Source organism: Ranitomeya imitator, chromosome 4 (genome assembly GCF_032444005.1).
Source record: "Ranitomeya imitator isolate aRanImi1 chromosome 4, aRanImi1.pri, whole genome shotgun sequence".
Taxonomy (NCBI): domain Eukaryota; kingdom Metazoa; phylum Chordata; class Amphibia; order Anura; family Dendrobatidae; genus Ranitomeya; species Ranitomeya imitator.
Window position 1 is genome coordinate 321,064,514 of NC_091285.1, and position 13,751 is coordinate 321,078,264.

At 37.0% G+C, this 13,751-nt stretch overlaps 1 protein-coding gene across 6 annotated transcripts in view; it reads right to left on the reverse strand.

Moving 5' to 3' along the window:
• Nucleotides 1-631: 631 nt before the first annotated feature.
• Nucleotides 632-13,751, reverse strand: part of CADPS2 (calcium dependent secretion activator 2) — an 854,105-nt gene continuing 840,985 nt past the window's right edge. For all 6 annotated transcript variants that reach the window (XM_069764895.1, XM_069764893.1, XM_069764892.1 and 3 more), the window contains 2 exons: nucleotides 9,321-9,425; nucleotides 632-1,315 (listed from right to left, as the gene is read on the reverse strand). In XM_069764895.1, the coding sequence (XP_069620996.1) occupies nucleotides 1,145-1,315; nucleotides 9,321-9,425 (276 nt within the window). In that variant the 3' untranslated portion in view covers nucleotides 632-1,144. The remainder of the gene's footprint in view (nucleotides 1,316-9,320; nucleotides 9,426-13,751) is intronic.

The window sequence follows — 13,751 nt, forward strand, 5'->3', positions numbered from 1 at the left end:
TTGGTTGTCAGAGCAGGAGGAGGGGGGCGTTAGGGGACCTGTTACCTTTAGTCTCTGACTCATTCCTTTACTTGGGGGCTGAGGGTTCATTAGGTGGGCACCATCGGCTTTATCTGCCTGAGGCACCACAATACCTTGTAATAATTCAGATTTCATTCAAAAGTAGGAAAATTCTTGTGCCAACAAATAGTAGAAGCTTAAAAAAAAGAAGATATCCACAGAATAGGTGATAAATGTTGAGGTTCCAATAATCATGTTCAAGAATATGAATGTGGCCAAATCCATCCCTTGGTTGAGCTTGATGAACAAATGTATTTTATTCAACTGTACTAACTATGCAACTAATCAAGTGTGTGTTGTTCCATTCAAAATCTATGGTATTAAATGGTAGATTTATTTGATATAGGTCTAAACATTGTTATTCAGTCATTGTGAGCAAGCTTTATTCATTGTACTATCTAGTAAATAAAACCAGATAATGTGGCACACTTATGTGCATGTACATCATGTCATCAAAATGCTCGAGAAACCCCTTTTATAGATTTATACTTACAAATTTTAATATTTTGTTTTTTGGTATGGTTTGTTTGAAATTATGATAATCAACTCCATAGAATTTGTGTACCACATCTGTAAACAGGTTATCAAATTTTATTAAATATCATATAGATACAGAATGATTCAAACCAATGCAGTGACCAAACTTGAGATAGAAGTACATGTTTCATAATGGTAACGGAAAATTTTTACAACAGTAAAATCACTAAGAATTGACCACAAGGATACTAAGATTTTCCAAATTCTCCTGTGAAAATGGCAAAAATACAGTGCTGGGCATGACTGATCGGACACTTCATGTAACTATAATGGCATATTTGCATCTTTTTCGGAGAGGCACATTCCTTCTAGTAAAGACGTACAATACTCTGAATGGCACTAACCCCTCATCATTACACCAGTAATTTCATATCTTTTTATTTAATAAATTCCCTTGGCTATTACATTGTACTGTGAAACTGGATACAGCAATGGACAGGTATTTAATGAAGAAACATCTGGGTCTTTGTATACAGTTAATTATTTATAAGGTAAAATATTTACAGACAGAAATAAAGTAAAAGATGAAAACGGAAATATTCAGCCGTCACTCCTCTTCATCATCACTGTCCTTCATTGAAATCCCCTGGAGTCCTCCCCTATCAGACACAGCCATTGTAGCCTCCTCCATAGTTAAACGGTTGTGAATAGTCTCATATGTCTTGATATTTAATGTGCCATCCAGCACTCCCTGCAGCCTGAAGTCTCGGTAGGTTTTCTGTGAGAAATAAGAGAGAAAAAGAGAATCACACATTTGACTCGCATGTCATAGCATGTTTACATCACATTTCTTACTGTATTTAGTGTCCAAAGTCACAGCAACATATAAAAAAATCAGACAGATTCTTGTGCAGAAACCCACCTGACAAAATAGGGAATTCACATCATTATTTTTAAAAATGTTATTAGAAAAATTACTATTTACCTAAAACACTTATCCTAATGTCCTGAGATACAAACATAAAAAATAAGGAAAATACGTTCTCTTGTGACTTGGGAACGCCAGCTGGAGCTACCAAAAACTATCTTTCAAAATGCCGTCGTTTGGACATCAGGCAGGGCCTTGCTATTTTTCCCCATCGACTATAATGGCAACAGTAAGAGAGCCTGCCGTGCAGATGTGAACCTCGCCTAAGCATTAGAAGCAACTTTCACATTTGCATAAATGTTAATCTAAGCGTAGACATTATAGTTTCTGCTCATTTTCTTCTGTCTCATGATATTCTACATATTTTTACAGCATGTCTCACACTTAGCGTGACCAATAGAATAAATGATCTCCACTATGGTACTGATATAAAAGCCATAATTTTATTTTAACACAATAACATAAAGGATGTTGAGAAACACCAATTACTACATGTAAAGAAGGGTACAAAATCCAAAACAAGGGATTATACTGCCATAGGTAGTTTCAGAAAACCAGGCAAAACACTCGCAAGCATGTAAACATGTTTATCACTGATGAAAAGCCTAAATACATAATGAAGTTAGTGTTGAACTATTACGTCACACCTCCCGAAGAAGCAGAACGCGAAACGCGCGTCGGGGCAGAGGGACCCCGAGGTACTTTCAAGTGGCTGACAGCAAGGTATACCATTTTTCTTACATACTATCCACTAGATGTATGCCGTGCATTAAGAGTATATTGGTGGCTAGATTAACATGGGAATAAGTATTTACTTACCCATCTAAGTGATATTAGGATCAACAACCACACTTGCCACCATACATACTCTTAGGTAATAGTTCAACACTAACTTCATTATGTATTTAGGCTTTTCATCAGTGATAAACATGTTTACATGCTTGCGAGTGTTTTGCCTGGTTTTCTGAAACTACCTATGGCAGTATAGTCTCTTGTTTTGGATTTTGTACCTTTCTTTACATTTAGTAATTGGTGTTTCTCAACATCCTTTATGTTATTGTGTTAAAATAAAATTATGGCTTTTATATCAGTACCATAGTGGAGATCATTTATTCTATTGGTCACACTAAGGGTACCGTCACACAGTGGCACTTTGATCGCTAGGACGGCACGATCTGTGACGTTCCAGCGATATCGTTACGATCTCGCTGTGTCTGACACGCTACTGCGATCAGGGACCCCGCTGAGAATCGTACGTCGGAGCAGATCGTCTGAAACTTTCTTTCGTCGCTGGATCTCCCGCTGACATCGCTGAATCGGCGTGTGTGATGCCTGATTCAGCGATATCTTCACTGGTAACCAGGGTAAACATCGGGTTACTAAGCACAGGGCCGCGCTTAGTAACCCGATGTTTACCCTGGTTACCAGCGTAAACGTAAAAAAAACAAACACTATATACTTACCTTCAGCTGTCTGTCCCCGGCGCTCTGCTTCTCTGCACTCCTCCTGCATCCTGTGTCAGCGCTGGCCAGCCAGAAAGCACAGCGGTGACGTCACCACTCTGCTTTACGGCTGACCGGCGCTGACAGTGCAGAGGAAAGCACAGTACCGGAGGACAGACATGGAATGTAAGTATGTAATGTTTGTTTTTTTTATGTTTACACTGGTAACCAGGGTAAACATCGGGTTACTAAGCGCGGCCCTGCACTTAGTAACCTGATGTTTACCCTGGTTACCAGGGGACTTCGGGATCGTTGGTCGCTGGAGAGCTGTCTGTGTGAGAGCTCTCCAGCGACCAAACAACGACGCTGCAGCGATCGACATCGTTGTCGTATCGCTGCAGCGTCGTTTCAGTGTGACGGTACCCTAAGTGTGAGACATAAAGTTGTGGATGGTACAATACCCCTCTTATGGAAGGGATTCTAGTAGCATTACATAGAGCAATTGTTTGTGAATATATGTTTTTACAGATGTTCTGTAGCTGAAAACATAAAAAGGAGTAATAGTGTCACCTACAACTGGAAAATTTTGGAAAGTGTATCTTGGATACAGGCTCTTGACAAATCTCATTTATGGAAGTCACTAAAAAGGGAAGTGGTCATCAGAAAATGGCCTATTGTTTAAATTGGCATTTTTGTGTTACATGTATTTTTAAAGCATTTTTAGCAAAATTTTTATTTTCCACATCATGATCTTTATGGGAAAAAAAGTAATCTTGAAATTTTCACACTGGCCACAGGGGCTTGTTTAGACTCGTATTTCCTGTCCTTTCAGGAAGAGTTTTCAGCAGGCTTCTTATCATTAATGGGAACCTGACGGGACCTCCACGGCCTCCAAACCACCAAGATTTGTATATTCATTTATAAATACCCTGCTTAACAAGCCCTTTACGCTGGATGACATATTAACAGATGTGTAAAAGAAAAAAAAGTATTTTTGAAGTCCAGAGATACGATGATTATATCTGCTTTTGTAAATCATGTTATCACGCCCACGGGGGTGTCTTAACATGTGAGAGGGACAACTAGTTTGAGTATGCAACTGCTGGTGGTTTGAAGGGCATTAAGGATCTGTCAAGTTCCCTTTAAAGGCAGGATTACAATGTCAACTAATATCTCTATCCACATCTGATAAAGGATCCAGAAATTAGAATAGGCATTGGCCCTGACCCTGCTATCCTTCTCCCTTCCCAATGACCTTTACACAGGTTGATTAGATGCATTAATACAAATGATAGGTGGGAATCCCACCAGTGACTAAGTACAAGTGTTTCTTAAAACAACAGTGGATCTAAATTAGCCCCATAACCGGTGTAAAAAATGTTTTCTATTTTTTGTATTTTTAATACAGATTGTGATAAGTAAAAACAAAAAAAATACATTTAATATAAGAATCTGATTTAAACAATAGGTCATTTTCTGTTAGATTTCCTTTAAGCTTACTCTCATGCTATGGATTAATATTCAACCCTCATATAATGTTCATATGATCAAGTAGGAAATAAGTTCACTTTGCCTTTAAAATGATGGGTATGACTGACAAATATCTGTTGTGGCTGTCTTGCGTCTGCCATTACTGTAAGACATTTCTGTGTCTTTAAGTTTATATAAAAAGATGAAGAGAGAACAATGTAAATGTATTAAGTTGTGTACTGCTCAAATTGCACAAAAAAGTGTTAATGAATGGCATGCACAAAGTTTTGTATTTTGTACACGTTTGTACCTTTATTGACCTGTCTAGGTAAGAAGGTATGACTAATAGAAATCATATAACGGACTAATAGAAATCATATAACGGGAAAATTTTATACAATTTATAGGGTAGCTATATATTGTTGTAATGTACATAAAGAATGAGGCAATGTAAAGATAAGCAAAATGTGTAAAGTCCTAACTTGGTGAATCATATTCATCACTTTAAGTGCACTTTTATTCACATTTTTTTTTTCTACAACAATGTTCATTCAAAAAACCATCATGTCCTAAATCTCATTCAGACCTCCATGTAACACAGTCCGTTGTACGGTTTAGCCGTGAGTCTACTGATCCAAATTTGACAGCCTTACAGGAATGTATACATGGTCTGTACACGGACTGTAATACATGAACATTTGAATCCAGCCTTACTTGGATTATGATATTGTGTTAGAAATATTTTTGGAAAATAAAGTACAAGATAAAGGGAGCTATATAAAGTAGGTCATGCACACAAAAGATAGCTTAAAAGGATACATTTTTGTATAAAAAAGGCAATTATTTTATTGCATCAGGAAATATTGTTGAAAAATAAAAGTGAAAGGGGGCCATATATGTAATGCGTACTTAGCTAAAAAAAAAAAAAAAAAAAGACAGGCCATTTAAAAAAATACTGCATAAAAGCACATATCAAAATAAATACTGAACCTACACTGGTTCTGGTCACCTTGACTCAGTCCTACCGCCAACCTATATATGTATGTAAAGAATACGCATGAGCGAATATCGTCGGATCCCTCCTTATTCGGCTCGCTAATAGAGCTTACCGAATAGCTGCAGTGGGAACCCGGATACCTGGATCGCTCACGATGATCAGGTGTTCGGTGCCGCAGCTGCATGTGTCGCGGCTGTGTGACAGTCACAACACACAGGTTCTCCATGCATGTGCTGTGACTGTCACACAGCCGCGACACAATCAGCTGCATATCGGGAGCGATCCGGGTTCTCGCTGCAGCTTCTTCGGTAAGGTCTATAGCTTGAAGAATAAGGAGGGAGCTGACGATGTTTGCTCATCTCTAGTAAAGAATCCTTAGGACATAAGACTAATACTGTCAATCTAAAGACAGCACTGTAGTTTTGCATCGCTGGTGACCTGGGTTTAAATCCTACCAAGGACAACATTTGCAAGGAATTTGTATGTCCTCCCCTCGTCTGTGCGAGTTTCCTCCAGGTACTCTAGTTTTCTCCCAGACTGCAAAGACATAATGATAGGGATTTTAGATTACAAACCAGGAAGAATTTATGGACTTGTTCGCGCTGTTGTTTATTGAAGATGCCACTTTCAGAAAATGAATTTGGCATATGGTTTTATTTGACATGTTAATTGAAGTATTACATACTTCTTCCTCAGGAACCATGTATTCGATTTCGAAACATGTCGACTAAAACCATATGCTGAATTATTTTTCTGAAATTGGCATCTTCAATAAACAGCAGTGTGAAAAAGTCCACAAATACTTCCTGGTTTATATTGCAAGTGGTTGGACAACCCGTGGCTCCGCAGCAGCTCAATAACATTATAAAACGCACAATTCTATGGATCAGGTTAGCAATCTACTATTTTTAATTCTGAATGTTTTTTGGATAAGACCAGGTTGCACCATTTTTTCTTCAGCTTATCTACTAAGGTAAGCTAGATTGAGAGCTCCAATGGGGACAGTGATGTTGTTTGTAAAGTGATTTGGAATTAATGGTGGTATAGAAGTGAGTAAAATAAGCACGTCCAAAAAGAAGAAAGCAATTTAATGCAACAGTGCAAATAAATAAGTAAATACCAATACAGAGAAACTGGCCCAAGACATCTTAGGAAGCCACAATCTTAGTAACAATATGCAAAATGGCATGGGGTAAAGGATGGATACTAATATACTCCTTTGCCATCCTTTTTTACCATCATAATATTGTATTTGTAGGACAGTATAGATTACATTGAAGTTATTATTCTTGTGTCTTAAGTGAAAGGATTGCTTATATTTATATGTAGTTTGGAAATAGGGCAGAGTCACTTATTAATGTGAAAAAAAAATTCCATTTCATTTTAACAACATAAATCATTTAGAAATTGATGGCAGCAGCAGATCACAAATAAGATGGGACAGGGTTAACATAAGGCTGGAAAACTAGGTGCTATTAATGAAAAATAACCGGAGGGTCAATATTCAACCAAGTCAACTGAGTGTGGCAAAGTCTCTCAGAAGTAAAGATGGTAAGAGGTTCCCCAAGCTGAAAAACTGCATTTAAAATTGGGACATAACTTCAGAAAAATGGACCTCAATTGCAAACTTTAAATATTCAATGAAAAAACATTCAGAGATGGTGTAGAAATCTATGTGCACAAGGGACAATGCCGATGGTCAATATTGAATGCTCTTGATCTATAGGCCCTCAAGAATCATTGCCTTAAAAGTAGACATGATTCGGTCATGAAAATTACTGCATCGACTGAGGTATTCTTCCAGTAATCATAGTCTGTGAACACAGCTTGTTGGACAATGTACCAACACAAGTGAAAGCTCTATCATGGAAAGAAGAAGTGGTAGATTAACATAATCCAGAAACGCTGCCGTCTTCTTTGGGTCAAGGTTCATTTAAAATGAACTGAGACAAAAATTGAACATTGTTCTGTGGTCAGATGAATAAAAACTTGAAATTCTTTACGGAGACCACAAATGTCGTTTTCTCCAGCTTCAAGAGGAGAGGGACCATCCAGCTGGTTAGCGCACAGTTCATTAATTTAAATGTGCTTTGGCCCAGAGAACACAGCAGTGTTTCTAGATTGAACTATGTTGACAGACAATGGTTACTGAAAGAATTAAGGAGACCATGCAGTGATTTGATGGTTGCACCAATGGTGTGTTCATCACTGCATTTCAGCAATTATGATGTCCTAAAAATGGACATCTATACAGATCAGTGATAAAGACTGCTCATAAAAAGTCAAGTTATATAGTCTTTTAATCCCACTCATGGTAGACTTAACTAGTCTTAATTAAAATTAGCAACTATATCCAACCCCTCCATGGCAAAATTTAGGATTACAAATAATTCTAATTTCTTTAGATGTTTCTTACAATAAAAAACTGTTCAACTGCTTCAACTTAAAAAGAACTTCTAAAGAGGCTGCACCAGTCATTGGTAGTGAGTGAGATATGGGAAGTCGTTTTAATGATATAACATTAATAATTTACCATTATGAAAAATGAGAGAGTGAAGAAATAATGTGAGAAAAGAATTTATAGTACAACAAACCAGATATGGATATTGTCTTGAATACATGATAAATCGTATTTTTTTAAGGAGTGCGCAAAAACAAAAGCCAGCGGAAACAAGATGATATACTTCATACTGAGGCTGCTGTTGGCAGGTATTCCAAGTTTTGAACCAATCCATTGCACAAGAGCTGTCAAAAGCAGCGCATATGCTAAATTAATTAAAATGTATGCTTTTTTTTTTAATTACATTAAAGGATTTTTTTTTCTCCCTGCCATAAACAGATTCCACAGTAAATTCATGAATGCGTAGTGAAATGAACATTTCAATATTCTACAGAAATGGTACAGGTTTTGTGGCTATTTAAAAATGCAAGCTAATTTTGGAAGCAACATTTCTTGAACATAAGGCCTCCGTCTCTACATCATGAGCCACATTTACTGTATATCACACAATGATAGAACCTGCAGTCTAATATGTGTGTGTTACTATACTGAACAACCAGCAAAAGACAATTCTTAAAAAAAAAAAAGTCATTGTCTTTATCTCCATTAGACATTTCGTAGTCATGTACCTGGAAACATGAAAATGATAAATTATTTGGTAAACTATACTAAAATAAATCTAAAGAAGTCAGACATATAAAGACAAATATCTGAGTCTTATAAGAGCGGCTGGTAATTTCTTCCCTATCTCTTCATTACTGCTGCGAGTCTCTTTCATAGCACCAAGTGACAATTTGTATTAGGCAATAAATCCATTCTACCAATTGTTTCAATGCTCCGTGTCTCTTAGTCTATAAAAAAATGTGCTATTCTGTCTGAAAAAGAGACGTTTATTACAAATTAAATCTACTCATTAGATCTTTAATGTGATCGATAAATTTGCCATGAATAGTAAAAATAAACTAATTGTTGGCAAAGTGAAAACAATGATATACATTATATAATGGACCACTGAGTTATCTTCTATATTTCGACACATTCTCAAAAAGCAAAAATCATTGAGCTGATCGCAATGAGCTGAAAAGTCCCCATCTATGAATTGGTTAAGCAGCTTATGAGAGTCAAATTGGAGTAATTATATGGCCATTTCCTACTGTGCACACAGTAAAATGCTATTCAGATACTTTTGGTAAATCGTGCCCGAATCAATATCAAACTAGCTGACTGAAAAGCTGCCTATTATAAATGAACACTAAACTACATGTTTAATTGGTTGCCATAGGTTGGAGTATTCATATGCCATTTGCACCCTTTTGTCTCATGGTATTAATTACACACATATTACAAGGAGCACACAAATACTTACACTCTGCAATAAGCTGGACGGGAACACAATGGAAGAAAGAAAAGGAGACGTTTGGCACATTGGCTCAGTGAATTACTTACCTTCACAATCTTGATGATGGTTTTTAACTGATACACATGGAGCTGAAGATCTAATCTGTCTGTCAGCCACACACATATGACTTTAACAGAACTGCAATACCATAGCTGTAAAAAAAAAAAAGAGAAAGCAAAGAACTCTGCAGTATTCATTTAACAGAAACGGTAATGACTGCTAATGAAACACTCGGAAATGATGACAGGCCAGCACTTGAAGTCAATAATGCTATAATTTCCTTATAAGAGAACTGTATGTTTCGCCAGGAAATCAAGCAACCTGACCTGGATTGTTCTTTATGTGAATTAGCACTAACTGTTCTGCTTCCAAGCTGTAACATTCATTAAAAACCTGTTTTGCACTTTGCAGCCAGCATTAGCCAACGATGGATATTAAAAGCGCTTTCTACAGCTATGCGAAGGGAAAACACAAGCACTAAAATACATATGGTCGGAGACAACGATGACCTGTAATTACATGATTTTCTATTGATCTATAGGACTCCTGCTGCTAACCATGTAATTACTGAATAAATCACAGGGTACAACGATGAGTAGTAATTGATCAATGTAAACACATGCAGTCATTTTTTATTATTCATCTATACAATCTCAAATATCTGTCTAATTGTATATGGCTAGCTGTGTTGCCATCTGTATATCTTTGTATTTCAACATGTATTAATCGGTCTCTATATTATGGACTGACGTAGCAAAGAGAGGCCATTTCATGGTGCTATAAACCCGTCTAGAATTCTAGAAGGCTCCTATGTTCACTTTGTTCTAAACGCTGAACAAAAGCTTTTAAGTTACACTGGGAAAAGTGAAGGATGTGATCCTGTTAAATAGTAAGAGATTACATTTATTGAGATCTCCTGTTCCTGCCCTGATCGTAGGGAGTCTGTCTACAGGAGAGGGGTTTAAGTCCTTTCCTAAAGTAATTTCCTGCTTCTTATCAATGTGTCAAGAAGTGTAAATAGGAAAAAAACATTGTGTCTTCGTACGGAAGATGAACAGCAATGTGCATAAAACCGAAGCGCCAAAAAGCCTTGCCGTATCACCTTGTGTAATTAAACAGCAAGGCTGTAAAAGACAGAATATTTTACATGTGCATATTCAACTTCAGGTGTAATTGAGGAGATGGAAGAATTGCTGGTATGTGGACATTTCTATAAACCGTACATATCTGCGTTTTCTCCAGCAGATCAATACGGCATATCCATTCATATAAGAAATGCATCCAAAGAAATTAAAAATGCAATCTCATCTGTTTCCTTATTATTATTATTTATGAAATCATCCCCCGTTTTGCCCATTTTTCAATCTTTACGCTGTGAAAGAGAACAGCAAAAAAGCTGACTTTCAGAGCAAACGCATGCATAGTGGGAAAGAAAAAAAAAATCAACTCTATTTTTTATAAAATTATCAGATACAGTATCTTTCCTAGAATTCAGAGACCGTCTGCCAGTCCTGGAGAGATGCAAAATGTAGTTAATGATAAAGACAAAATATTACACATTTTTTTTAAACTAAAAGCAAAACCAGCAAATACGGAAAAATCATAGCAGTCGTGGCTCTCCGACGAGACATCTGCTGTTTACTCAGTGAGCAAGTGGTTAAATGTTTAGCAGCAATTTTACAATCACATAATACAGAAATCCAAGCAATTTCGGCCGTAATATCTGAACAGCACTCATCTCATCCGCATGCAATGTATTTGACAGCAAAAAGAAGAGAGCGGGAAAAAAAAAAGAAAATAGTTTTGCTTTATATCTCATTCATAGCACATCAAGCTCCTGTAAGGGCATGCATTATTTCCCTGACAAGCAAAAATAAGAGAAAAGGAAAAGCTAGGGTTGATTCTGTGAGACCCTTGTATTTATTCACACTTATTGTGCATGACTGTAGGCTGGTAAATCATATTAGCAGCCTGTCTCCCCATCAAGCTGCTACTTGCTTTCCAGCCCTGCAAAGGTTCAACAAATCAACAGGAGCACGGAAAACAGAACATCAGTCTAATCTAGTGTTTAAGGTGAAGTTTTCAAACCCAATCTAAGAGAATCTTTAGAGCAACCAACAAGCTGAACGGCTCAGAAGGTGGTATTGACAATGAAATAGGGCTGAAATATTGAGAAACGCAGCGCTTGTGCATTTTAATAACACATGGGTCAACAAGGACACAGCTCCCTCGGAGCCAATAGTTGCCACCAACTATGGAAATTGCCACACCAAGACTACGAACGCTCTCAGTTCATCAGCTTTCTTAAACAGTTCATCAGCTTTCTTAAACACTCTAAACCCCCCTCCGTAGACCTTTAGTCTTGAATTAACAAATCAAAGCCATGGAAAAGGGTGCAGTCTGAATGGCTAGCATTGATCCCCAACTGTGCTCAGCACTGCAACAGGCACTGAAAAACTCTCTGTCTATTGTGGCCAGAAATTGACAAGCCTCCTCTCTTAAAGTCGTACATCTGAGCCAGGCTGGATCCACACAGCTGTAAAGGGCTCCACTCTCAGGACACAGGGGAAGTAACAATAGAACAAGCATGAGCTCTTTGTCACCACCAGACTCTGCAATTTTCTAACAAGGATTTGAGTTGTTTCTTTCTAGTGCCCCTGAAAAGAGATTTAGCAACATACCATGCTTTTTTCTATCCCCCCTTGTACATTTAGAAAAGACACAGCTAAGGAATTTCCCTGCTCCACTGCCTACTGAATATACGAGACAAATGCATTTCATGTCCAGGAAGTTATCGGTGGCGGATGGCGGTATGTTTCTAACAATTCAATTACATGCAGCACTTATCTGGGCAGAAGAGCTTTAGCTTTACTGTGTGTGAAAACGCATGGATTCGGCAGTTTGAACGCAGGAATAATTAGGATTCTAATGTGATGCTTGTAACTCCTCATCAAATCACATGGCAATCATGTTGATGTTTATATGACTTCTGAAAGCTGTGAAAGCTTTTACTAGACACTTGTAGAAAGCTGTGATTAGGAGCTGTTACATATCTGCAGTCGAGATCCCGACAAATCTGCATGGAGACGGACGTCGCCTCAACTACAGAAAGCAAAATCCACAGAGCAAATCCATTCAACCCTAAAGTGGTATTAGAACTGCACATCTCCATGCACGGCCAACATATAAAGTAAAAATGACACCAAAACAATCATTGCTTATAGGACAGACAAAGCTTAACAATGCAAACAATATGTATTATCTCACCAACACAAACACAATCTTTTAGCAGCTACAACTTACATTTTACATGAATTCTCAACATTCAATTAAAATGACTAAAGTTACCATATAAATAGCAAAAAAATCTGTTATTGCAACTTAACCAGTTGCGATTATAAGAATATTTGTAGTCAAATACCAGACATTATTATCTCACTGGGTCACTTTAACTGCTAGCTAGATATATAAAATATATATATATATATATATATATATATATATATATATATAATATAAAAATATATCAAAATCTGGACAGTTTGCAAAATGAATCTCCATTTATTCTTTGTTAATATTCTATAATAAAAAAAACGGCAAATTACAATTAAATGATTCAGTAACACAATACATTGTGTGGGCTATTTTACTGTGGCATTCTATAAGCACAGCATGAAAGACCCCCTTAAAATTAGTATTATTAATGGCAGTAATAATGTATTAAAGCATATAAACACATCAAAGCTTCGCTTATCTTTTTCCTTCATAGACAGAAGATGCTCTGCGATCTTACATGACAGGTTGACTTTGTGGTTTGGTCCTCTCTAGCAAACGTACCCAATATATGCTCTGACATGTACAAACTATGTGCCTAAGCTATGGATGGGGCAAGGAATGTCTACAGATTATCCTATTACAATCAGAAATAAATGTAAAAGATTGTTATTCTTGTCTACTTCTAAGCAATGTATGTGTGTGGGCAACCAGCAACTAACGAAAGGACGCAATGTATATGAACGTTCCGGCAGAAACATATTAGATGATTGATTAAAAAAGTTGCCAAGAAATATTTTTAACTAGTAGAATTACCTGGTTTCTCATGGGTCTATTTGGTTTAGTTATTTGTTGTTTGCGCACGTGGTTAAAAAGTTCATCTGCTACTGGTATGAAACCAAAATGAGTTATGTGCCAAGTTTACCCATTTGGCAAATTTAGGGCAGATTGGTCCATCTGTCTGGCCATAAATTAACATTTGTTTATGTGTTCTATTTTTGGTGACTATTTCGAGAATGGTAGGTCATGAACAGCTGAAACCTGATCTATCACCTTCCAAAGCGCCTTATTTACCTATCTGACAAATTTGGTTCAGGGTATGTGCACACGTTCAGGCTTTTTCCGCGTTTTTTTCACAATAAAAATGCATTAGAAAACGCCTACATATGCATCCTATCATTTTAGAATGCATTCTGCAATTTTTG